General features: G+C 39.3%; 1 protein-coding gene across 1 annotated transcript in view; it reads left to right on the top strand.

The window, feature by feature from the left end:
• Positions 1-27,092, top strand: part of LOC137622979 (probable E3 ubiquitin-protein ligase HERC1) — a 91,431-nt gene that overhangs the window by 12,862 nt on the left and 51,477 nt on the right. The window contains exons 6-9 of the mRNA XM_068353590.1: positions 6,730-6,909; positions 7,377-7,501; positions 8,126-8,288; positions 15,734-15,854. Coding sequence (XP_068209691.1) covers positions 6,730-6,909; positions 7,377-7,501; positions 8,126-8,288; positions 15,734-15,854 — 589 coding nt within the window. The remainder of the gene's footprint in view (positions 1-6,729; positions 6,910-7,376; positions 7,502-8,125; positions 8,289-15,733; positions 15,855-27,092) is intronic.

Below are 27,092 nucleotides of genomic sequence, written 5' to 3' on the forward strand. Positions count from 1 at the left end.
AGAAACACAATCTAAAGCATAAGTTCTAACCTTAGTTATAATGGTTTGGTACTAAGGCACTAGACACAGAGGTGAGTCTGGTGTATAAATGAGTATTTTTAGGACGTGCTGACTAATGAGTTTAAGTGGATAGAATATTAGTTGCAACTTCAAGACTGGTATGGTAGGTAAGGTTAGACCTTAAATCGAGTTGACATTAGTCATTAGATGTCACCTTGATGAGTACAATCAGGCCCCACTCTTCGCGAGGGAGGTAACAAAGAAAGGCGTGAAAAATTTGAATTTGCGAATACTGCTAACTTAGGGTGTGATATCTCCTAACCTAACAATTCACTGCTATTGCCTATGCTCTTATAATTAACACACTAGGTACTGCCTAATAATGTTTTTAATTGGTTTCTATCACAGTATAATTGTTCTTATTTAGTAATATTGCATAACACTCACTGATACTGTAGTTTATATTACTGTAATATACTACTATCACTACAGTAAAGCTTAACTGTACTGTAAGTGTTCGCTGTTTTCGTTCATACGACTTGACTCACTGCACAAGTTGCCTACATTTACAATAAACATTACTGTAATTCTGTATTGTACAATAAGTATACAATTTAAAATTAACTAAGTGTACGTATTTTATACAACGGCCACTAACAATTTTCGTACGAAGTTCTACACGGCAGTCTTGAAACATGGCGCAATTCTTGATGTATTGTCTCTTGCACAGTAATCCAGCATCTACGGTAACCCGGTAATAATATTTATCCCATCTTCTACTTCAATGTACTGTATTAGAAAATTGAGCGATAATGATAAGAGAAACTTTAGTTACATTATAATCAATAATCATTGCATAAATGCATGCAGCCACAATATCAACCAAACAAAAAACAGTTGTTTTGCTTGTACAGTACAGTATTTCAATCATCGTACGATTTTTTCTACTTAGTAGTTTGGAAGGATTTACTTAACAACATATATCCTCAGTATCATATACTGTACTGTAGTTATGTGTTTAAGTAAAATAAAAATAAGAATCAATTTTATATTTAGAGTCTTACAGTGCAGTACTTACGTCACCAAAAACATTTGGTTTGGACAACTAGGATTGTTTACATTTTTGCCAAGAGATGACAGTAGATAGCATGTTTACATATTCATCATGTTTCATTTCTATACTTTCTTAAACAGAAATTCAGCTTATTTTTTTAACTAAAAACATAAATATATGACAGTAGCAACAATAAAGATTATATGTGTAGTAAAAGATTTATAATAAAAGTGTAGTATCAATATGATGGCCTTGAAATTGCCATTTGTTTATTATATACAGTATAATAAAAAAATAAAAATAAGAATAGTGCCAACGTTATCCCTGCATGTCGTAAGAGGCGACTGAAAAGGGACGGGACGAGGGGGCTAGGAACCTCCTCTCCTGTATCTACATCCTGTGAGACATCGACAAAGAGATGGAGCTGGGGAGAGAGTTACTGCTCCCCGCACTCTAGTTTTGGGGTGTTTGAATGTGCGTGGATGTAGTACAATAGAGAGTAAAAGATGTGAAATTGGAAGTATGTTTAGGAATAGAAGGAATGGATGTATTAGCCTTGTGTGAGACGAAGATAAAAGGAAAGGGTGAAGTGATGTTTGGTGAAATGTCTGGTAGAGTGTCTGGGATTGAAAGGGGAAGAGCGAGAGAGGGTGTGGCTTTATTGCTGAGTGAATGGATGACAGGTAAAGTAGTGGAATGGAAGGAGATATCATCTAGGTTAATGTGGGTAAGGGTTAGGTTGGGTAGGGAATGTTGGGCGTTTGTCAGTGCGTATGGGCCAGGTAGTGAGAAAAGTGAAGAAGAGCGGAATGAGTTCTGGAATGAATTAACTAGGTGTGTAGAAGAACTTGGTAGAAGGAATTATGTAGTTGTCATGGGTGACTTAAATGCTAGAGTGGGCACTGGAGAGGTAGAAGGTGTCATTGGGAAGTATGGCGTACCAGGTGAAAATGAGAGTGGTGAGAGACTGGTAGATATGTGTGTTGAGCAAGAGATGGTGATAAGTAATAGCTTTTTCAAAAAGAAAGATAAAAAAGGGATTTTGACGAAGGAAAAATCTATTAGGAGTATTTCACTGGGCGGCACAGGTCGGAGCCCAGAAATAAGTATACATGGGTAAGAGTGGCAAATGGAAGAGTAGTAGAAAGGGCCTTAATGGATTATGTGTTGATAACTAAAAGAATGTTTGGAAGATTGAAAGACGTGCACGTGTTTAGGGGTATGGCTAACGGTATGTCTGATCATTTTTTGGTGGAAGGAAAGTTAATTGTAGCAAAAGAATGGGGGAATAGAGTAGGTGGATGTAAAAGGGAGGTAGTGAGGGTTGAAGAGCTAATAAAATCGGGGGTAAAAAGTAAATATCAGGAAAGGTTGAAAATGATATATGATGAAGTGAAAGTAAGAGAAACTGGCATTTTAGAGGAGGAGTGGAAGTTAGTAAAAGAAAATTTTGTTGGGATTGCAAGTGATGTGTGTGGAAAGAAGGTTGTTGGAGGCAGCATGAGGAAGGGCAGTGAATGGTGGAATGAAGGAGTGAAGGTAAAAGTGGGAGAGAAAAAGAGGGCTTATGAAGAAGGGCTGCAGAGTAATAGTATAGAGAAGTATGAAAAATATAAAGAGAAAAATGTGGAAGTAAAGCGCAAGGTACGTGAGGCAAAGAGGGCAGCTTACCTGAGGTGGGGTCAGGGATTAGGTCATTCATATGAAGAGAATAAGAAGAAGTTTTGGAAAGAAGTGAAGAGAGTAAGGAAGGCTGGCTCAAGCATGGAAGAGACAGTGAAAGATGGAAATGGAAGGTTGTTAAAAGGAGAGGAGGCAAGGAAAAGATGGGCGGAATATTTTGAAAGTTTACTGAATGTTGAGGATAATAGGGAGGCAGATATAATTGCTGTTGCAGGTGTTGAGGTGCCAGTGATGGGAGATGAGAATGAGAGAGAGATTACATTAGATGAAGTGAGGAGAGCACTAGATGAAACGAGAGTAGGAAAAGCATCTGGTATGGATGGTGTGAGAGCTGAGATGTTGAAAGAGGGGGGTGTGACTGTACTTGAATGGTTGGTGAGATTGTTTAATATGTGTTTTGTGTTGTCAATGGTACCAGTAGATTGGGTTTGTGCATGTATTGTACCACTATATAAAGGTGAGGGAGATGTGCATGAGTGTTGTAATTCAAGAGGTATTAGTTTGTTAAGCGTAGTTGGAAAAGTGTATGGTAGAGTATTGATTAATAGGATCAAGGATAAAACAGAGAATGCAATCTTAGAAATACAGGGTGGTTTTAGAAGAGGTAGGGGTTGTATGAATCAGATTTTTACAGTTAGGCAGATATGCGAGAAATATTTAGCAAAAGGTAAGGAGGTGTATGTTGCGTTTATGGATCTGGAGAAAGCGTATGATAGAGTTGATAGGGAAGCAATGTGGAATGTGATGAGGTTATATGGAGTTGGTGGAAGGTTGTTGCAAGCCGTGAAATGTTTCTACAAAGGTAGTAAAGCATGTGTTAGGATAGGAAATGAAGTGAGTGATTGGTTTCCGGTGAGAGTGGGGCTGAGACAGGGATGTGTGATGTCGCCGTGGTTGTTTAACTTGTATGTTGATGAAGTGGTGAGAGAGGTGAATGCTCGAGTGCTTGGACGAGGATTAAAACTGGTAGACGAGAATGACCATGAATGGGAGGTAAATCAGTTGTTGTTTGCGGATGATACTGTACTGGTTGCAGACACAGAAGAGAAGCTTGGACGATTAGTGACAGAATTTGGAAGAGTGTGTGAGAGAAGGAAGTTGAGAGTTAATGTGGGTAAGAGTAAGGTTATGAGATGTACAAGAAGGGAAGGTGGTGCAAGGTTGAATGTCATGTTGAATGGAGAGTTACTTGAGGAGGTGGATCAGTTTAAGTACTTGGGGTCTGTTGTTGCAGCAAATGGTGGAGTGGAAGCAGATGTACGTCAGTGAGTGAATGAAGGTTGCAAAGTGTTGGGGGTAGTTAAGAGAGTAGTAAAAAATAGAGGGTTGGGCATGAATGTAAAGAGAGTTCTATATGAGAAAGTGATTGTACCAACTGTGATGTATGGATCGGAGTTGTGGGGAATGAAAGTGATGGAGAGACAGAAATTGAATGTGTTTGAGATGAAGTGTCTAAGGAGTATGGCTGGTGTATCTCGAGTAGATAGGGTTAGGAACGAAGTGGTGAGAGTGAGAACGGGTGTAAGAAATGAGTTAGCAGCTAGAGTGGATATGAATGTGTTGAGGTGGTTTGGCCATGTTGAGAGAATGGAAAATGGATGTCTGCTAAAGAAGGTGATGAATGCAAGAGTTGATGGGAGAAGTACAAGGTTTGGGTGGATGGATGGAGTGAAGGAAGCTCTGGGTGATAGGAGGATAGATGTGAGCGAGGCAAGAGAGCGTGCTAGAAATAGGAATGAATGGCGAGCAATTGTGACGCAGTTCCGGTAGGCCCTGCTGCTGCCTCCGATGCCTTAGATGACCGCGGAGGTAGCAGCAGTAGGGGATTCAGCATGATGAAGCTTCATCTGTGGTGGATAATGTGGGAGGGTGGGCTGTGACACCCTAGCAGTACCAGCTGAACTCGGTTGAGTCCCTTGTTAGGCTGGGAGGAACGTAGAGAGTAGAGGTCCCCTTTTTGTTTTTGTTTCTTTGTTGATGTCGGCTACCCCCCAAAATTGGGGGAAGTGCCATGGTATATGTATGTATGTATATGATAAAAACACTTTTCTAAAGGAAATTTTTGGGTTTGCCCTTTACATGGGCTCGTCCTTTACACGAGAATATACGGTATTTCAAATAGAACTATTGAAATTATCATGCTAATTGGAAAATGATAGATCAAGTAATAATTGTTTCTTTTAGGAAATATCAATATCCTTTAGTAATATGCCTTAATCAGCTGATTTGGAAAGTATAAACGTAAACAGTGGAAAAGATTATAATTCTCCCTGTTTTTATTTACAAATACGATACTAAAATGTGAAAATTATATGCATTATTATTGGATACAGATAAGTGAAATACCAGTTTAATCAAAATCCAGTTTATTTCAAATATAGGTGTAATTTTTCACTACGATAAATGGATATAATGTGTACAGCGAGAGCTAGGACAAGCTGAGTGGAGAGAGAGGGAAGTGACGTGATGCAAGCCCAGTGCAAAGGAGTGTGGGCTATTTGAAACCATCACTCTGCGATATTTTTTATTGTGAATATTTTATTTATAATTTAATAGGTATTGCGGTTCTCTATGTTGCGTATAAGTGAAATCGCAAATTATAAACTTGTGTAAAGCGCTGGCTGACTGTAGGTGGTGTGGCCTCTTAAAGGGAAGAACAGAAAATTTTTAGTTGTTTTGTGGGGGCGGGGCATCGCTGTTTAGTTGTCTTCGGGGATAAAACAATATAAACATTAGGTGATTATAGAAATAACAATATTTTTTTTTTCATCAAATTACTGTTTTTCATCACCTTTTTCCTTTAGAAGCTTTTCAAAATTATTGCCTTAAAATTAATTTTTCAATACGAGGAAGTTTTCATGAAAGAAGTTATATTAAGTAGTTATAAAATTGGAAATGTGTTGAATCCCTGTACACAAACTTTTAAAATACAAGAATACACTGATAAAGCTGTCAAATCTTCAATTAATAGAAATTGATCAACTTTAGCTGTTCGTGTTAGTGATTTTTTACTATCCATAAAACCAATCACCTTTAGTAAATAACATATTTTGTGGAATGATGACTGATAATAACATTAAAACAAACTAAATGCAGTTTAGGATTGTGTGTTTTTAATTCCAAAAAGAACTGCACATTTAGTGTTATTATTTTATCTTCAAATTTGAAACATCCAGTTGACCTAGAGGCTTTAGATGATTAACCCACATGACCCAATCCATGAATCTAAAGAATACTAATAACACTTAAAATTAAACATTATACTGTGTCTGTATAGCTTTGGCAGAAGTTACATTTTCACTTTATCTAATTGTGGTTTCTAGTTTTAATTTATTAAGCAGGATTTATATATATATATATATATATATATATATATATATATATATATATATATATATATATATATATATATATATATAATATAATATATATATATACATATATATATATATAAGAACATAACTTATGTAAGAGTTAAGGATATAAACTTAATGGAGTGGTTAAAAAATTATTAATAACAACCGTATACAGTAGATCTTAATGGTGAAAATGGCCTGTCGGTCAGACGTGACTGGTAGGCATGTTTTCCCTTTGGTATGAAATGGATATGTGTCTTAGCATGTTAAGTAGCTTAAAATAATAGATAATATAGCTGAGAATTTGCTTGATTTTTATGTTAACCATAGGTCTCTTGCAATTTGAATTAGGACTCTTGAATGGTATTTTGTGCCATATTGAATGTTGTATCAAGAAAATTGTCCTCAAAATAAATCTTCGAATCTAATTGAATTTACATTGAAGCTGACTCTGTAGGCATCAATTCTGTTTTATTTTTAAGAATTGAATGTTGTTATCTAATTTTTTTTAGGTGAAAGACAGAGTAGGATATAATTCTTCCTTTTCTCAACAGGAAGTAACATTGCTAATTTATTTAGCCTTATTCATTTTTGTCCAATTCTTTTGAGTAAATGTAATTTTTTTCTGCCATTCAGCAACAGGTGGAAACATTGCTGTGTGGTCTAGTGACAGTCTTATTACATCGTTGGAGTCACCTGTTCACGGGATGTGTGACTGTGTTATTACTGGACACCATGATGGGTCAGTTATGTTGCTTGCTCTTACAGCAAGTGGTGTAGTGCCTTCTCCAATTATGCATGCTGGCAGACAGGATGGTAAGTGTGCTTTTGAATTGGTCACAAGTGTGTTTTTTATTTCTTGAATTTCCACTAGTGTTTGTATTTAAAAATATTATTTTATGTCACCCCTATTCCTCTTCATACATAATTTTCTATTATATATTTAACAAATTTTTCTTATATGGCGTTGATTACCATCGTCATTATAAAAGTTATTTCCTTTGATTTTGTTTATGCTTCATATAATAACTAAGAAAAAACAAACTGTTATGTATATTAGAGTCAATGCTTTATACAATTTCTTAGTAATTTCTAGCTACGGCGTTTTAACAATACAAAATTAACTTAGCAAGATAAATGGTAACATGCTGAAATGAAGGACTGAACAGTTATGTGTATTTTATGAAATAGCTAAGTACTGTAATGGTATGCATATAGTAGCGCTAAAAATAAAAAGATGATGGACTCAAATATATTTGAATTCATCTATTCTCATTTTACAGTTTATGTAAGTTGTATGGCTTGGCAGGACCAGGAAAAAGATATAGCTATTGGGTTTAGCGATGGAGTTGTTCGTGTTTGTTCGGTGGACACAGATACCAACAGTGTAACTGTACAAGCACACCAGGTAAGCCATTGATCACTGCAATTGCAAATATAATTATTATTTTTCCTTGTTTCCTTTCCTCAGTGGGCTATTTTCCCTGTTGGGGACCCTGGGCTTATAGCATCCTCCTTTTCCAACTAGGGTTGTAGCCTAGCGAGTAATGATAATAATGATGATAATAATAATAATAATATTAATAATAATAATAATACCCATGCTATTGGAAGTGAACTAAAGTTTTGAGATAATGATCAGTTTTCACTGCAGGTCATTTATATTATATGTGATAAAGTTAACATTCAGAAATATGATGTTACCTTCTTTAATTCTATGTTATACTATTAAATTTTGTAAAATTATCCAAAATTGATAAATACCAGGAAGGCTCACTAAAGTACTCAACCATAACACTAAACCTAGTTTGAAAGCAGGGGCCAGTATATCATATGAATTTTGTAATAAAAGCTGGTTCCCTTCAAGGATTAGTTTATATTGTATAAGTTTGTACAGTTGTATCTATAAGCATTAGTGTAGTTATGTTAGAATTGATTGAATATATCTAGTAAATTTTTTTTTCACCTATTTAATTTGTTAAGGAAATGTATAATTCAGTAAGTCATACCTTTAATAACTTTGTCCTCCCAGGGACCTGTACTCTGCTTAGAATGGAGTAGCAACTGTTGTTTATTAGCATCTTGTGGTGAAGGGGGAACAAAAGTATGGATTCAAACAACAAGTGGTTGGACTCCAGCTTATTCATTGAACTACAAATCTGTTCCATCAGCTGTGAAATGGTCACCAATTATAAGTAAGTCATAATGTTTGTGCATGATTAATTCTAGTGTAACGATAATGATAATGGTAAGACTAATTACCTTTAAAGTCAGTTAATAATGAAAATTATTTCTATGAACCGCCCCTGACATTCATATTGCTTCTTCAACAGAAGCTTGGTTTAATCAATATTTACCTGTAGCATATACCAAGGCACTTCCTCCAATTTTGGGGGTTAGCCGACATCAAACAAAAGAAAGAAAAAAAAGTGGGACCTCTTCTCTCTACGTTCCTCTCAGCCTGACAAGGGACTCAACCGAGTTCGGCTGGTACTGCCAAGGTGCCACAGCCCACCCTCCCCCGTTATCCACCACAGATGAAGCTTCATAACACTGAATTCCCTACTGCTGCTACCTCCGCGGTCATATAAGGCATCGTAGGAAGCAGCAGGGCCTACCAGAACTGCGTCACAATCGCTCGCCATTCATTCCTATTTCTAGCACGCACTCTTGCCTCTCTCACATCTATCCTTGTATGACCCAGAGCTTTCTTCATTCCATCCATCCACCCAAACCTTGGCCTTCCTCTTGTACTTCTCCCATCAACTCTTGCATTCATCACCTTCTTTAGCAGACAGCCATTTTCCATTCTCTCAACATGGCCAAACCACCTCAACACATTCATATCCACTCTAGCTGCTAACTCATTTCTTACACCCGTTCTCACCCTCACCACTTCGTTCTTAACCCTATCTACTCGAGATACATCAGCCATACTCCTTAGACACTTCATCTCAAACACATTCAATTTCTGTCTCTCCGTCACTTTCATTCCCCACAACTCCGATCCATACATCACAATTGGTACAATCACTTTCTCACACAGAACTCTCTTTACATTCATTCCCAACCCTCTATATTTTACTACTCCCTTGACTCCCCCCCAAACACTTTGCATCCTTCATTCAGTCTCTGATGTACATCTTCTTCCACTCCACCATTTGCTGCAACAACAGACCCCAAGTACTTAAACTGATCCACCTCCTCAAGCAACTCTCCATTCAACATGACATTCAACCTTGCACCACCCTCCCTTCTCGTACATCTCATAACCTTACTCTTACCCACATTAACTCTCAACTTCCTTCTCTCACACACCCTTCCAAATTTTGTCACTAATCGGCCAAGCTTCTCCCGCGTCTGCAACCAGTACAGTATCATCCGCAAACAACAACTGATTTACCTCCCATTCATGGTCATTCTCGTCTACCAGTTTCAATCTTTGTCCAAGCACTTGAGCATTCACCTCTCTCACCACTCCATCAACATACAAGTTAAACAACCATGGCGACATCACACATCCCTGTCTTAGCCCCACTCTCATCGGAAACCAATCGCTCAGTTCATATCCTATCCTAACACATGCTTTACTACCTTTGTAGAAACTTTTCACTGCTTGCAACAACCTTCCACCAACTCCATATAACCTCATCACATTCCACATTGCTTCCCTATCAACTCTATCATACGCTTTCTCCAGATCCATAAACACAACATACACCTCCTTACCTTTTGCTAAATATTTCTCGCATATCTGCCTAACTGTAAAAATCTGATTCATACAACCCCTACCTCTTCTAAAACTACCCTGTAATTCTAAGATTGCATTCTCTGTTTTATCATTGATCCTATTAATCAGTACTCTACCATACACTTTTCCAACTACACTCAACAATCTATTACCCCTTGAATTACAACACTCATGCACATCTCTCTTACCCTTATATAGTGGTACAATACATGCACAAACCCAATCTACTGGTACCATTGACAACACAAAACACATATTAAACAATCTTACCAACCATTCAAGTATAGTCACACCCCCTTCCTTCAACATCTCAGCTCTCACACCATCCATTCCAGTTGCTTTTCCTAATTTATAAATGTTCCCATATTCAAGGAAGGAAGATTCATGCTGTAAGTGGTAACTGACACGCCATTGTTGTTTGCCTTGTACTTCATTTTCGGAGTTGTCTTGATTGTAATCAGAACTTTCAGACTGTTTGCTTATTACTTCACATTGAGATGTCTTTTTCAGGTTTTGTTAGCAATTGCTGCTTGGAGTGTGCACAGGAATTGTTTCTAGGAGATCATGTTCCACATTCTCTTTGTGAATCCAGTTGGGGCAATACTGTGATTTAGATAACCATTGTGAAGAGAACCTCTCATGGAAAAGTATGTTTCAATGGTTGCTAATCAAGTTAATAGTTCAAAGTGCAAAAGACTCTTGCTGCTAGTTCAAGGGAAAAGCCAGAGAAGACTAGGCTAGGGGGCTGGTCCACTAAGACCCCATTTCAAAAATCCCTAAGTGCTGAAATTGGTAGATTTAGGTTAATAAGATCTTTGAGAATGTTACTGGGTAAATATTCAGCATGCCCGACAATTTTAGAAAATCATTTCAACCACATTGTAAGGAGAAAAATGGCCTTGGCTCTCAGGTCTTAAGCTTAAGAATCCATATTCCAAAGAGAATTGTTCCACCCCAATCAGCAAACCAATTACAAATCACCATCAACACTCGTGACCCCATTTTGGGTTAACCCGGTTATCATATCCAACCCAGATACATTTAGGTTTAATGTCATTCATCCGTAATATAAGTATTTTAAAGTAAAAAAAATCAAACATTATAAACTCAATTGGAATGGGATAATATATCTCTCACCCCCTCCTATAATGACCACAAAACTAGCAGAGATAGTCTCTCATATAAAAGTCATCTCTAAAATATTCACTTTAGAAAGACAGGCTATGGTCCATCCTAGCCATAATATCATAAGAACCTCATGGTTTACTAAGACAAAGGTAATAGAACAAAATATCTTAAGTTAGCCCACCAAGTCTTAAGATAGGAAGAGAATTAAAATAACCATATATGATTCCAGTGGCTGCCTCAATAGCATTAATTTTGCAGTCTATTTTCGTGATATCTCAGATAATCTTCTTTTCTGTATTACTGCGTTCTGCTAGTAATTGAGAAAAAATCCTTCTTCATGGATAGGAAGTCAAATTCAAGATAAGTCTATGTTGAGTATTTAATACAAAGTTCACAATTTAGGTAAAAAACAGGATTTTGATAAAATTCGTGTTTCAATAAACTCTATCCAGTATGGATAGAGTGATAGAGTGATATTCACTAGTTAGTATCGTATTAAGAAATTAAAACAGTTAATACTGTATAATCTTTTCCATTGTTTATTTTTATAAGTTGGTCGACATTACCATCTATGCTTTCCAAATCAGCTGATTAAAGCCAACTACTGAAGGATATTTCATATATCCTAAAAGAAACAATTATTACTTGATCTATCATTTTCTTTTTAGCATACTAATTTCAATAGTTCTATGTGGAATACTTCTCTCATATTTTATTTACTGTTGATTTGAATAGCATATAGAAGTTAACTCGAGTTTTATTCATGTTGTTGATGCACGATGATTTATAATTTTTAGCTCCGTGGTGCTTGTTTATAAAGCTTAGGAAATTTTTTATATTGTGTTATTACAAAATTATGCTTTCGGTTTTCAGACACTTTGTCACATTATTTATAAATTGCCACCAATTTTTCTTTTTATTTCCTCCAGTTTCAGACAGCTTTCCAAGATTCCAAACAAAATAACCGCTGTGAATATTGTATGTTTTCTTGCCTTGTTAGTTTATATTTGGCAGTATATTTTCTTGATCTTTTCTGCATATGGAGAAAACTACAGGAATATTTTACTATCTTATGATGATTGAAATACAAACAAAACAGCAGCTGTCTGATTTGATTGTTCTTATCAAAACCTGTTTTTTTTTCGGTTGTTATAGTGGCCGTATGCATTTAATCAATGATTATAATATTACTAAAGATACTTTTTTCATTCACTTTCAATTTTTAACCTTTTGAAGTAAATGATGGGATAAAGAAATGGAGTAAAGGAGGTTAGTCTATTGTTATTTGGTTTCTCAAAAAAATAAGTTGTATGATACATAAAATATAGGATTTTATCATATTTTACGAGTGACAATTTGGGGTTGCACAATACGCTAGATTGACCGTTACCTAAGTATATACAGTAATCAAATTATCACCTCAAGTGGAAACCAAGTCTACAAATTTAACTGCCCAATTGTTGTTAGGATCTTATTTCTCTAAAAAGCCATTCTTTTATTTATGAAACATGAAATGCATAGCCGTGTTATTAGCCAAGATCAAGCTTAATTTTCTTTAACTCATTATTAATATGAGCAAAAAGTAGTCTTTTGATACAGGTTTTTCAGGTTGGTTAACTAAAAAAAATTCTGTTTACTGGCAATAAAGTAGGGAATGCAATTAAAATTCTACTGTTTGCAGATTCTATAGTAGGAGTTATTTCAACTGTTAGGGAAGAAGAATCTTCAGGTCAATAGGATCTTAACCTTATTTTAGATTACTGTATCTAACTTGTATAGTCAAAACTTATAGATGAATGTCAAGAGATTGCAGGAACTTTTGTGAATTTTATGTTTAATCATGTAGAACAATTGTGTCCCTCTATTGTTGAAACAGTGTTTAATGCACAGAAACACTATTAGGTTACTTCCCCTTATATTGGGTCCCATATTTGTTCAAATTGCTATTAATATTTTAGTTGCACAAGTAGCCTCCAGGATGTAAAGTGACGCTCTGAGGTCAATTTTTTTAAAACCATCCGTTTCTCCTTACCATTCTGTAACTACTGCCTGTACTATTCAAGATTTTTCTTCTGCACATCTAGGGAAATCCATTCAAAATAGTGATTTGATAAACCTTTGGCATTTTGCTCTAACAGGAGGCTCAGCTAAAATGACAACAGGACTTCTCAATCTTATAGGAGAAGGCATTGATGGTCCTTTCCTCCAATTTTATCATGTTTTTGGAAAACCTTCAAGGAAACTCCAATTTATGAACATTTTGAAGGTATTCCAATTCAAGTGCCTGTGTCTCGTTCGCAGGACAGCTCCTCAAATATTCACCAGGATGATGGCTTCTATGTCAAAATGTTAAGATTTCTGGGGATCAGAGTTCAGTTGTACCTGGACAACTGACTGTTATTGAACCTGTAATTGGAAAGGATTCATGTTCAACACGTGTGGTTACTCATTTGATAATACATACAGTATATGCAAATGAACCTTTTGTAGTAGAGAAATAGTAATAGCAATCAAGAATAATATTGGACAAAATAATAGATGACATCCAAAACAACTTTTTAGTAGTCCAAATCAACAAAAGATCAATAGTAATTACTACAGCTTACAAGCTGCCAAGAAGTCATTGTTTCCCACTTCCAATTGTAACAAAGTTAATTAACAAGGAAGAACAAACATATTTTATTGCGGACCTAAATACCAAACACCAATTCACTAAGTTAATATTGTAATAAGTCATTATTGTAATAACAACATTTTATTACTCTTACTAATACAACTTAGCTTTCTAAACTCTTCCCTATAAAAGCTAGAGACCATGGATCTTTAGAGAAGTTCATTTGGATGGGTCGCTTGAAGAGGATGGATTTCCAGTTAATCTCATGCGACATTATTATAGGACTTCGAGCTAGACATGATTTGTATTACAGTAATGCAGAAGCAGCTTGAACTAGTGAAATGGTAGGACAACCCTCATCTTTTACCTAGGGAGCATCTCTGAAAGTAAGTTTTCTGGACTTCTGCCTTTTCATGGATACTTCCTGGAAGGGTGTGGGGCAATCATGGATTATCATCCTTTGTCGAGGAAGTGGTCAAAGAATGAATAAACTTTTCATATCAATTGTCTGAAGCTGTTAGGGATGTTCAAGGCTCGTCAGGCTCAGGAATCTTTGTTAATGAGAAAGTGAGTGGCAGTGTTTTCAGACAGCACTAGCTTACATTTAGATGCAGTTAAGTTGGAAAGAACATACTGTATACATTCAAATAAATGGTCTCTACATCTGTTATTGTGTCAAGAGTTTTGAAGTTGGTGGGGAAGGCTAAACAGGACATGTTGTCAGTTAACAAAACAAATAGAGGTGCTTTGCTCACTGCTCCAGTTTATTTAGCATAGAAAGTAGATGCCCTGTTACATGACTAGTTGATTCTGGATCTGTATGTATTTCCTCAATTTCCATAATTCAAGTTAAGATAAGCAAGTTCAGGAAGACTGGTGGCTCACTTTTGGCCTCAGAAAGAGTGGTTTGCAGACCTATGGCTTCTGTTATTGGAGTGTCCAAGGAGGTTTTGTTACAAGAACAATAGTCTCAGAAAACTGGTTTCTAGGTCAGTTCCCCCAAACCTCTACATACATCTAACTGTTTGAAGTCTGTCCACCCTATTCTCAGAGACAAAGGGTTTTCTAGGTTCTCGGGATTTTCTATCTTAGATTCCAAAAGGCTGATCACCAATAATTTGTATCAAAGACAATGAAATATTCATTTTGATTGGTTCAAATTTCTGATTGTTTTAGTAACATGAACTAGTTTTAATAATATTATAAAATATTTTCATTTCCTTTTATGAAAGGAAAATGTATAATACGGCTGTGAAGGGCTATAGGGCCATGCTTATTACGGTATTCAAGCATTTACCTTTCAAATCATCTTATTGTAATCAAGTTTGTTACTTTCGAGAAACCTTCGATTGTCAGAACAATTTATGGAAATCTGGGTTTAGTGTTACAATACACTATTTAAAGTGTTCATTTTGAGCCTTTGGAAGACCTTTCTTGTAAAGATCTCATAACTAAAATGCATTTTCTTTCAAATTTAGCAAGAGTTTAATGCATTAGTGAAGTGCAGGGTCTTTCATATACAGGTATTGGAGATGAGAAGACCATTACATCAATGTTACTAACCATCCGAGCCAAAAAAGTTTAATGATGAAAGATTTGCAGCAATTCTTTTACATTCTCTCTTTGGGGGAGAAAGTTTGTGGTACCTATAAGAATCGATTTCATTGCCCTGGTAGAGTGATTAAGTTTTATTAAGCCAAGACTGAAAACATTATGGTAAAGGTTCATAATTTGTTTTGAGGAGTTTGGTCATTTCTTGTTAAGGGTTTAGTGACAGACGCAAACATAGAATTTGATTGATTAAATTGAACCATTGTGTTCATGATATTAGAAGTGTAGCTACTTCATTTAATTGCTGCAAGAATATTTCTATGGAAAGATTTTCTTAGCAGAAACTCAGTGGTGTACCAAATTGTTTTTTTTTTTTTTTTAAAAACATTATCTAAAAGAAACCTTGTTTTAGGAAAATGACTGGGTATTGGGTGCGGTAGTAACTTCAGGGGATATGTTATTAACTAAAAATATATATATATATATATATATATATATATATATATATATATATATATATATATATATATATATATATATATATATAATAAAATTCAATAATAATATTACAACTTACTGGAATGTTACTATTTTAGGTGGCGTGAGTGAAGGAGAATGCTCTCATATGTTGGTTGCTGGACATGAAGATGGTCTAGTGACTGTGTGGGTGGTTCCACAAACCCCAGCTGCAGTAAATTCTAATGAATATGAAGAAAGGTGAGTACTTAACCAATTATTATTCTTGTTAATTGTTGCAATCTTTTCGCTTGATTATAATGCACATCGACATAGTAGACCTCCCAATCCCAGTAATGCAGCATCTATGGATCAACTATGTTGTACCGTGACTATCATCATCATCATCATCATCATTATTATCATCTGATTTTATACCCCCTTCTGTATGGATGTATTCAAATCAACAACAGTCATTGAATGAGGCATCATGAATAGACATTATCATGTGTATAGAATGTTTCTTTTTAATGTCTTCTCCATTTCTCCTCTATTCTTGAATTTGATGTTGATTTGTTTTCTAATGTTGTGCATTACATAATCATTCACATAAAAGGGCATCAAACATAATTTTTATTTATTGGTAGGTGGAAATCATTTCAGGCTCCAATTATGTTTTGAAATTTATTATGTAAAATCAGATCAAATTATTGATGTAGCAGTCTTACAATGTTCTTGATATTTGAGGAATTGTGAATATTGGAGAACATTCACACTTACCAGAACTGAGACAGGTGTTATTCATCCTGAATTTAGATAAAAAAAGCTCTATACTGAAAACTGAGAGAGGAATAGGCAGGATTCAAGATAGATAAAGGATGAAATAACCAACTTTTTGTGCTGAGACATATGGTACAACAAGGTTGTAAATAACTCTTAACTCTCTGTTATTATTCATAGATTTTGGAAAATCCTTTAGCAGTGTCGGCAGAGATGTGCTTTGGAGAATTTTAAGAAAATTTGCCCGACCAGAAAATATATATCATGGAGGATAGAATGCATCAAGGTAGCAAATGCAACGTGAATGTCAGCAGTCAGCTGCCTCCTAAATTTAATGTAATTGTAGGTGTATTAGAAACAATTGCATCATATCATCCACATTTTGTAGTACTTGTAGTTTTTTTATATACATTGAATGGGTTGATTTTGAGATCTTGGAAAATCTTGATTAGACAAATTATGTAGTATTATTGGTTAGGAATATTCAAGATTTGCAATCAGTTAACAGACTGAATCAAAGGGCAAGTTTTGTTGATCTTAAAGTCAGCATTACTAAATGAAGGTCGTGAGACTGGAATATACTGGACTTGAAGGTATAACATTGGGATACTGTATATATATATATATATATATATATATATATATATATATATATATATATATATATACAGTAGGGTCCCGAATTATGCGAGAATTTGGTCGATCAATGACCTCGTACAAATGGAAAATCGCAGATTTCGAAACACACAACTAACAGAAATAATTCCATTGGGGCCATGGCAACCAGCAACTTGCCTATTCAAACGTGTTTACTACCCATTTCCAATACTCTCTATGTACTATACTGCATTCTTTTTTATATAAAATTGTTCTTGTAAATAAATCAAAATTTTAATATGCTTTAAAGTTCTAATAACTTGAAAAAAGGTTAAAATCAAAACCAGGATGGGTGTAAACACCGTATATTTCCGTTATTACACGACCCAAAATACAGACAAATTTTAATGTTTGTCATATCTATTGTATAAGACAACTGGTGAATAGTAAAACCATTACTCTATAGACTAGCTTTTGTTATATCATTGAAAATCCAGAATTATCAAAATAAAGGCGATTTTATATCATGCGTTTCCTAAACACGCCAAAACGCACAATAAAAAACGACAACCAATCTTTTGTTTACGTTTATCTCTGATCATAACGAAGAAACAGACGCATTTACACATCTGTGTATAGGTTAGTTTTTGCATCAACAGCAATCTTACCAAGTATTGATTATATGTTGATTTTTCTATTACCAATGCTCTACTTAATTTTTCTTAGAACTTCCAAATAAATGGAATGAATGCCATTAATTTGATGTTTTTCTTTATGACGCCGCCTGAAACGGAAACCTTCCATTCGTTTATTGTACGCTACATCTTTGATCATAACAAACAAACGAAGGCATTAAACACGCATGATCAAAGTGATAAATAATATTAAAAGCTTTTAGTATATATATTATTACAAATATTATTTAACGTATCTATATAATTTCCTACATACGTAGCAAAGCAGAAAAACTATTTTTTCTTTTTGCGTTTAATCGACAATAACAGACTGCCGCTAATGACTGAATGATAATTTACGATAATTCTAAACTGTTACTAAAGATGATTGTCCATTCCGTATCCAAAATACTTTTCCTAACTTTAATTATAAGTCAACTTGAACCCACTTCAATTATGAAACCATCTATAAAAAAAGTAAGAGAAGAAGCAAGTACTAGGCCAATTTTTAAAGTTATCGAACAATTAAGTTACCGCTATAACGTTCGATGTGACAGAGATGGTGCGAGTTTGGAGAAAGTAAGGAAAATTTAATCATGATTGCCTTTAATATAATTAATACTTTGTGAAGCCACAAAGATTTCATTTGTTACACACGCACACACACACACACAGAGAGAGAGAGAGAGAGAGAGAGAGAGAGAGAGAGAGAGAGAGAGAGAGAGTGTGTGTGTGTGTGTTTTAAAAGTACTTAACAAAAAAATGATAGATTAAAACACATTGGTGCTTATGTAATATTAACTAACTGTATAGATGGTTTTGAATAAGTTAAGAAATGGTATAAACAATACTTTGTTGCTGTATTCTTACGCGCATATTGAGAGCGGCAGCTAGACATCAGCTGATACGATCACAGCAAGAAGTAAAACAAAAAGAAGTCAGCAATACTCGATTTTTAAAACACACCCGAAATTCAAAAACAAATGCACATGTTTTCTTAAACCGCAGTTAACCATTTGAAGAGTAGCAATTTTCTAGAATAAAATGATGTATCCTAAAAAATTGTGGTTTGCTGACGAAATCGGATACCGTATTTTAAGCTATGATTGAAATGGATGTAAACACGGTATATTTTTTTTTGTTTCGTATTTCATTGACACTTTAAGAAAACCGATTTTGGTTTCTTCATCTATTAGTAAGTATTGTATAACACGAGAGAGAGAGAGAGAGAGAGAGAGAGAGAGAGAGAGAGAGAGAGAGAGAGAGAGAGAGAGAGAGAGAGAGAATGAATGGATCAGCTGTTGTAATCGAATGTCGTGTTTAGAGAGAGAGAGAGAGAGATATTTTTATAATTATTCTTTGTACTCAACAAAACCAATCTTTGCAAATCAAATGTAAACTTTAAAATATGACAAAATATTGCCGACTCGTTACCGAAGTTTAGGCTATTCACTGCCGATAAACGACCCCAGTCTACTCGTGAAAACCTTGAACGCCCGAAGGGAAAAATAAAGCTTTTATATACTGTACTAAAAAAATAATGCTTTAATATACCATCATTAACACTACCATTAAAATTATCGAAAGGTTGGAGAAAGATAAAGATTGCCGAGAATGTAACCACAATTCTGTTTACATTTTGTTAGCTGGACTCGCACAGTTAACAGTTGATTTCATTGTTGATGTGAAATTTTATCCTTAAATAGGCTATTTATAATGAAATTATGTTAATAAGATGTAATGTTAATATTGTTTTTTGGGCTCAAGCCATGGCGTCCTGATGGAAGGTTCCTGTTTGGTAGCTTCCTTGGGTATAAGACTACTAAGATATTCCCAGAGAATTTAACCACAGGTTATCACAGAATTCTAACTTCTGGAGCGAGTATCTCAAAGGTTTCCCTTTAAGACATCGTAATACAACAGGGGACACGCATGTCTGAACGTGCCACATAGCTATCTTCACCCCGAACAGAGTTAATGCTTCGGTGTGTAAGGGCTGAGAATAGCTGGGAGCCGTTCCACAGCTAATCTCACTCGTGGCTACTACTGATACTCGAGACGTAAACAAACGGACGCCATTGCTCTAATGACGTCACGCCCGTCTTTATCCTTTGTTTAGTAGCTGCCCTACTTAGACGGATTTTCCCTTGTGTTATCTTTATCGCTTTGCATCTTCGCTATGTCGTTACCTTCAGCCTCGCCTTCTTCTGGAAAGTTGAGTACAAGGTTCCAGTATTGTTTAATTAAGCTCTGGCCGTAAAGTAAATATTATTTTGCGAAATAATTGATGTTTTGTGGCAGAGCTGTGCCTCTACCGGACCCGCCATTTTATGGCGTCGTTGTTGTTTTGCATGTCTTATTTAGTTAGCCACAACAACGCTTCCGGCATTATATACTAATCGAATACATTAGTTTATTTAGTCTTCATAGCTAGGAACTTTTATATCGTGTTTAGACGCTTTTTATCGGTCATCGTTTGACCTCATACCAGTCGGCTACTATAGCCCCCAGGCCAGGAGCCTACATACAAGTGTTCATGCATGATTTATTAGTGATCCTAGACTAAGTTATGAAGATAGTGGCATTATTATTTTACAATACTTTTGACAGTGATGCAAATGTTTTCGCCTTCAGGGACCATATAGGGGATAGGCTAGTCAGTGATTCTTTCTAGCCTAACCTAACCTTAGGACCCCTATATGCTTCCTTCATCCCCTGCCTTGGCATTCCCTCTATTTAGCCTTGATCCCTTTTCTGAGTAAAGGGATTAATTGTCTAATAGAGTATATATCGCCTCTCGGTCCTCCCTAAAGGAATGAACCCCCTTTAGGATTGCGTCTGAGAGTGAGGTTAGGCTAGCCTACCTCTATGGCTAGGATAGTCTATGACTTTCCTGCGATAGCGATATGTCTTCTTCCTTGCCTAGTTCAGGACTTTTAGCCCTGTTCTAGGTCGGGTTAGGAAGGTTTCTCTGTTCCATGCTGAAACTGTACTCTTGCACCGTTTTAGCCGATCAGCCTGATCTTAGGTTAGGGAGTGTCCTCCCTTCCCTTAGTGGCCGCTCTGGTACAGAAACCCTTCCTGGGAAGACCTCTCTCTTCTCCCTCCCCACCTATCTCTTGTATAGCCTAGCCTATGCTTAGGTTAGTTTATACTCATCTGTCCCCTGTCCTACAACTCCTCCTTAGGGTGGATGAGTAGGGCTACCCGAGCTTCCCTGTGCAGTCCGCTCTGGTACATATACCTTCATAGTGTCCTATAAGGTTAGTTACTAGTATAGTTCGGCATATGGGAGTCTCCCCCCCTCCCCTCTTGGGTGTTCCCTAGCCCTCCCTTGGGCTACCTAGCTCCCGGTCCCTAGTGACCCCTGCTTATGGATGTTAGAGCCTGCCTCTATCATGGGTACACCCTCTCAGGGAGGGGGAGGGATGTCTGGAACCCTGACGGTACTTCCTGCATCCCTTCCCCCCTCCCCCTGTCTCTCTATCTATCCGGGTGCCGGTCTCTTGCCGCCTCTACTGTCGGCAATACCTGCCTCCTTCTTGGTGACTTCCCTACCCTTGCCGCCAGCCCCCCGTGTACCGAGGGACTGCCGGCTGCCGCCGGCTACTACCGGCGGCTCTCCTACTCCTATCTAATCGTCCGCCTGCCGGTCGATCACCGGAGTGCCGGCATATACTGCCGGAAACCCGATACTACCTGTACCATCCTTATCCCAGTCACCAACCTGGCATCCTCCGACTGCCGGAGCCGCCGCTTCCTGCCGGCGTGCCGCCGTTGTGCCGGCGGCCGCCATCCTGGTATCTAACTGACTTTTGAAAATTGTCTGTTCTAATGCCAGAATCTATGCTGGAGCGAACTCCGGCATGCCGGCGGCTTGCCGGATGCCTCGGAGGCGTCAAGAATACTTGCACCCCCTCACTGTAGCTATCATAAGACTAGGATAGCCCTACATGGCAAATAGATAAGCTGCTTTTGCTTTTAAGATCAGTACCTAGTACTGCTCTATTAGTGATCATGCTGTCTCTTTGCATTCTTCTAATTCCAGCATGCTATGTGCATCTTAGCACGGCTGGTTGCCAGAAGCAGTTACCTTTAATGAGGCCTTCTGGCTCTTAACTGGGAACCGAATGAATTCGATCCCAATCTTGTCCTTGGTTTTCCATGGAGTTCCAAAATAATGGGAATCCTAGGAAACTATATCCAATGATCTCGGTCATTTGGATTATCCCAGGACCAAGCTTATGGTAACCAGCCGGGCGAGATGCATGGAGCGTGTTCTCCTTTACTGTTTTCATTCTCTATGCATCACACCTTCTTTAAGTTAAAATTAATGATTAATATTAACTTAGTCTAAGAGCCATTCTTATGACTCCCCCATACTCATTTTCTCTTTCTTCCACAGGAGGAGCAGATGAAGTGTGACTTCGCCTTCTGCGCTGTGAAACGCCCGCAGTTTTACGGGCATACGGCTTGCAGGACTCACGCCCCTTGTGCAGACAAGAAAGGGGATTTGAAGTTCTGGAATCCACTGGATTGTACGGTCTGCCAGGCCCACCTAGTTGAGGCCTTCCATAACCCTCCCTCAGCGGAGGTTAGAGACATTTCTCGTGAAAAGCTGCGCAAGTGGGTGCGTGGCTTTCAGAAAAATGCTACTGGACCGTACCTGGCCACCGAAGAACTGAGGTCCCTGTTGTTCCCTAAGGCCTCCCCTGACTCAGTGGTTCCAAAAGAAGCAATCCCCACTGTCCAAATTACGGTGGAACCTGATGTGGTCATGGCTCAGTCCATGCACGAGTGTCGTTTAGATTCCGAGGATGATGAACAGATCTCAGACGTCTCGGAAGACACGGAGAAGACGCTTATGGCTCAAGGAGCCGAAGAGGACGAAGACAAGGTGGAATACACCGAGTCGGAGCTTGGAGCTGCTCCCTCGTCCATCCCTCCGCCTACTCCTACACCGACGGAAATGTCCATTCCGTCTACCTCCTCGACCCCGGATCCTTCCTCTTCTACCCAAGAACTGATCCGGCTGATTAGAGCTGTCATGGACGACAGACTGAAGGAGAACCAGGAGTCCATCAGGTCAATGATTGGATCCAGAGAACCGAAGAAGATTTCGGTCAAGGATCTCCCAGCTTGCTCTCATGCCAACCCGTGGAGGTATGCAGAGCATATGGTTATTGCGACCGGCAGGATCTTTGTTAGTGACAAGATCGGCACGGTCCCGTTGGAAGATGTGGAGTTCTTCCCAAGCTTCGAGGCCTACCCGGACTGTTACGTTCGGCTTCGTTCCGAACCTGCCTCGAAGGAAGAGACCGAACCTAAAGAAGAGATAGTGTTCGATCTCGCAAAGGCCCAGGCTATGCTAGCCTCCGCATTTAAGAGTAGGGGCTTTACCTGCTCTAAGCTTCCTGCCTTGAGCAAGAAGCATCCTACATACGTCGCACCTGACACTGCGGTTCTTCCTTTCTTGGAAAAGGCCTTAGCTGCATGCCTTAAAGCGGCGGAAGAAGGAAAACCCTGCCCTGCACTGGAGGAGTGCAGACCCTTCTCCATCGTGACCCCCCCTGACGCTCGACACTGGAAAGATGTTCAGCATACTTTCGTCGTGGGTAGGCTCGATCCTGACGTCGCCGGACGTCAGTTTAATGAAGACCTCCCTAAGCTCAATGATCACCTCCTTCGCCGGGAACAAGACACGAAGGAGAGGCTTGCGGCATCTCTTTCTCATCAAGTCCAACTGGAAGTGATGGCCTGTGACACAAGAGTACCAGATCACTACATGGTACTAGCCAAATCCCACTTACTGACAGTAATGAAGGACTTGTACCACTTCATAAAGGCTCGTAGAGCCTGTCGTGAATTCGTGTTTGCCGGTGCCACCGTGAAACACGAACCCCGGAGGCTGATTTCCTCCAACATCTGGGGAAAGCACCTGTTTCCTTCTGACCTTGTCAAGGAAATAACTGACAGAGCCGCCACGGAGAATAGGAACCTTCTCCACAAGTGGGGCATGTCCAGAAAAAGGAAACCCTCTCAGGACGATGGACCTCAGCCTAAGAGGAAACCGCAAAAGCCAAAACCCCAGCAACGTCAGCAACGACGTCAGTTTCCGGGACCCGCTACCTCCCAAGTGGTTGCCCAACCACAACAGACCTTTCAATTGGTCCCCCAACCGGTGTTGTCACAGTCACCGGTCTTCACCCCTGCCTTTGAGCATCCATCCACTACCTTTCATGCCAGAGGTAGAGGCTCGTCCAGGGGTGCAAGCAGAGACGCATCTCGTCGTCCCTCCAGAGGTAGAGGAGGAAAGGGAGCTAGCGGCCGAGGCAACAAGTCCTCGGGACACCAGAAGCAATGAAGTGCTTCCGGTGGGAGGAAGACTCCGCCAATTCCAGGATCGTTGGACCTTCGATCCCTGGGCACACAGCATCATCAAGAACGGTCTAGGCTGGAGTTGGACGCAACCAACCCCAATCTTCCAGCGGTTCTTCCAACAATCGACCCCCATTCTGGAAGAATATGTTCTAGACCTCTTGAACAAGAAGGTGATAAGGAAGGTAAAGTCCACCAGTTTCCAAGGGAGACTGTTTTGCGTTCCCAAGAAGGACTCAGACAAACTCAGAGTCATTCTGGACTTATCCCCCCTCAACAAGTTCATAGAGAACAACAAATTCAAGATGCTGACGCTTCAACAAATAAGGACCCTTCTGCCTCAAGGTTCCTACACGGTCTCTATAGACCTGGCGGATGCCTATTGGCACATTCCAATGAACCATCACGCTTCCTCCTACCTAGGATTTCGACTCCAAAGGAAAAGCTACGCCTTCCTGGCCATGCCATTCGGCCTCAATGTGGCCCCTCGGATCTTCACAAAGCTGGCGGATGCCATAGTACAACAGCTCCGCCTAAGAAACGTCCAGGTGATGGCCTACCTCGACGACTGGCTAGTCTGGGCTCCATCGCCCGAAGAGTGTGCAAAGTCTTGCAACGAAGTTACCCAGTACCTAGAACACCTGGGATTCAAGATCAACGAGAAGAAATCTCGCCTCTCTCCAGCTCAGAAGTTTCAGTGGTTGGGAATCCACTGGAATCTTCAGTCACACCGCCTTTCCATCCCCCAGAAGAAAAGGAAGGAAATAGCAGGGTCTGTCAAGCGACTACTGAAATCCAAACGCATTTCAAGACGACAGCAGGAACGAGTTCTAGGCTCTCTACAATTCGCCTCAGTGACAAACCCAGTGCTTCGCGCACAGCTAAAGGATGCCGCGGGAGTCTGGAGACGCTCGGCATCCATCGCTCGAAGAGACCTCAAGAGACGGCTTCCAAACAGACTTCGACGCCTCCTAAAGCCGTGGTCGGAAGCAAAGGCCCTGAAAAGGTCCATTCCTCTCCAACACCCTCCTCCATCACTCAACATCCACACGGATGCCTCACTGGAAGGCTGGGGAGGTCACTCCCACCTGAAACAGGCTCAAGGGACCTGGTCTCCACTATTCAAGACGTTCCACATAAACATCTTGGAGGCCATGGCGGTCCTTCTAACTCTGAAGAAGTTATCCCCGCCGCCCTCGATCCACATCCGTCTAACCCTAGACAACTCGGTGGTAGTTCGTTGTCTCAATCGCCAAGGCTCAAGATCGCCCCAGATAAATCAGGTGCTTCTCCCAATCTTCCGTCTGGCGGAGAAGAAGAAGTGGCACCTGTCTGCAGTTCACCTACAAGGATTCCGCAATGTGACAGCGGATGCTCTATCTCGGACAAACCCGATAGAGTCGGAATGGTCTCTAGACGCAAGATCATTCTCCTTCATCTCTCATCAAGTCCCAGAACTTCAGATAGATCTCTTTGCAACGAGCGACAACAATCAACTTCCTCTGTACGTAGCCCCGTACGAGGACCCCAAAGCAGAAGCGGTGGACGCCATGTCACTGGACTGGAACAGATGGTCCAAGATATACCTGTTCCCTCCCACCAACCTTCTGTTGAAAGTCCTCTCCAAACTGAGAACCTTCAAAGGGACAGCGGCCCTAGTGGCTCCCAAGTGGCCCCGGAGCAACTGGTACCCCCTGGTCCTGGAGCTGCAGCCCAAGCTGATCCCTCTCCCGGGCCCAGTTCTCTCTCAACAAGTACAGAAGTCGACTGTCTTCGCTTCATCATCGAAAATCAAGGACCTTCATCTCATGATTTTCTCTCCCTTGCCGCAAAGAAGAGGTTTGGGATCTCGAAGAAAAGTCTAGACTTCCTAGAGGAATACAAGACCGAATCCACGAGACGGCAATATGAATCATCCTGGAGGAAATGGGTCTCCTTTGTCAAGGCAAAAAATCCTAAAGAAATCACCATTGATTTCTGTATGTCCTTCTTCATTCACCTTCATGGACAAGGATTAGCAGCCAATACGATTTCAACCTGCAAATCGGCCTTGACTAGACCAATTCTATATGCTTTCCAAATTGATCTGTCCAACGACATCTTTAACAAATTACCAAAAGCATGTGCTCGCCTACGCCCAGCACCCCCTCCGAAACCGATCTCCTGGTCACTAGACAAGGTACTCCATTTCGCCTCTAACTTGGACAACGATTCATGCCCCCTCAAGGATCTGACTCAGAAAGTTATATTTTTATTTGCTCTCGCCTCGGGAGCTCGAGTCAGCGAAATAGTGGCATTATCAAGAGAAGAGGGACACATCCTGTTTGCTGATTCAGGAGAAGTGACCCTCTCCCCTGATCCGACGTTTCTCGCTAAAAACGAATTACCCACCAAAAGATGGGGCCCTTGGAGAATATGCCCCCTGAAGGAGGATGTCTCTCTATGTCCAGTAGAGAGTCTCAAGGTCTATCTTCGCAGAACTTCGAACTTTGGTGGAGGCCAACTCTTCAAAGGAGAAACATCGGGCAGCGACCTGTCACTGAAACAATTAAGAGCGAAAATCACCTACTTCATTCGCAGAGCGGATCCGAACAGTACACCCGCTGGTCATGATCCTAGAAAAGTGGCATCGTCTCTGAATTTCTTTCAGAGCATGGACTTTGAAAGCCTTAAAAACTTTACGGGCTGGAAGTCCTCGCGAGTTTTCTTTAAACATTATGCGAAACAAGTGCACGAAGTCAAACATTTTGTGGTAGCCGCAGGTAGTGTTATGAAACCTGCACCTAACTCTGCGTAGAACAGTGAGTTACTTGGGACTCTAACTCTTCGGGTGCCTATGTTGACCCTCGAGCGATTCATAGTGATGTCTAAAAACACTTAGTGCTTTTATAACTGTTCTTATCCCAGGTGAAATGTCATAGTGTCACACAAGTGCCGCATGCCTTGAGCATGATGTGTTGTTTAAAGACTTGCGTTCCTCGAGAACGAGTACCTACTAATCCTGAAATTCCTTTTCAGATTCAAGAGCAAGCCTTTATTTCTATGTACATTATTATTACTGTAAATGAAC

Source organism: Palaemon carinicauda, chromosome 30, assembly GCF_036898095.1.
Source record: "Palaemon carinicauda isolate YSFRI2023 chromosome 30, ASM3689809v2, whole genome shotgun sequence".
In the NCBI taxonomy this organism is placed as follows: domain Eukaryota; kingdom Metazoa; phylum Arthropoda; class Malacostraca; order Decapoda; family Palaemonidae; genus Palaemon; species Palaemon carinicauda.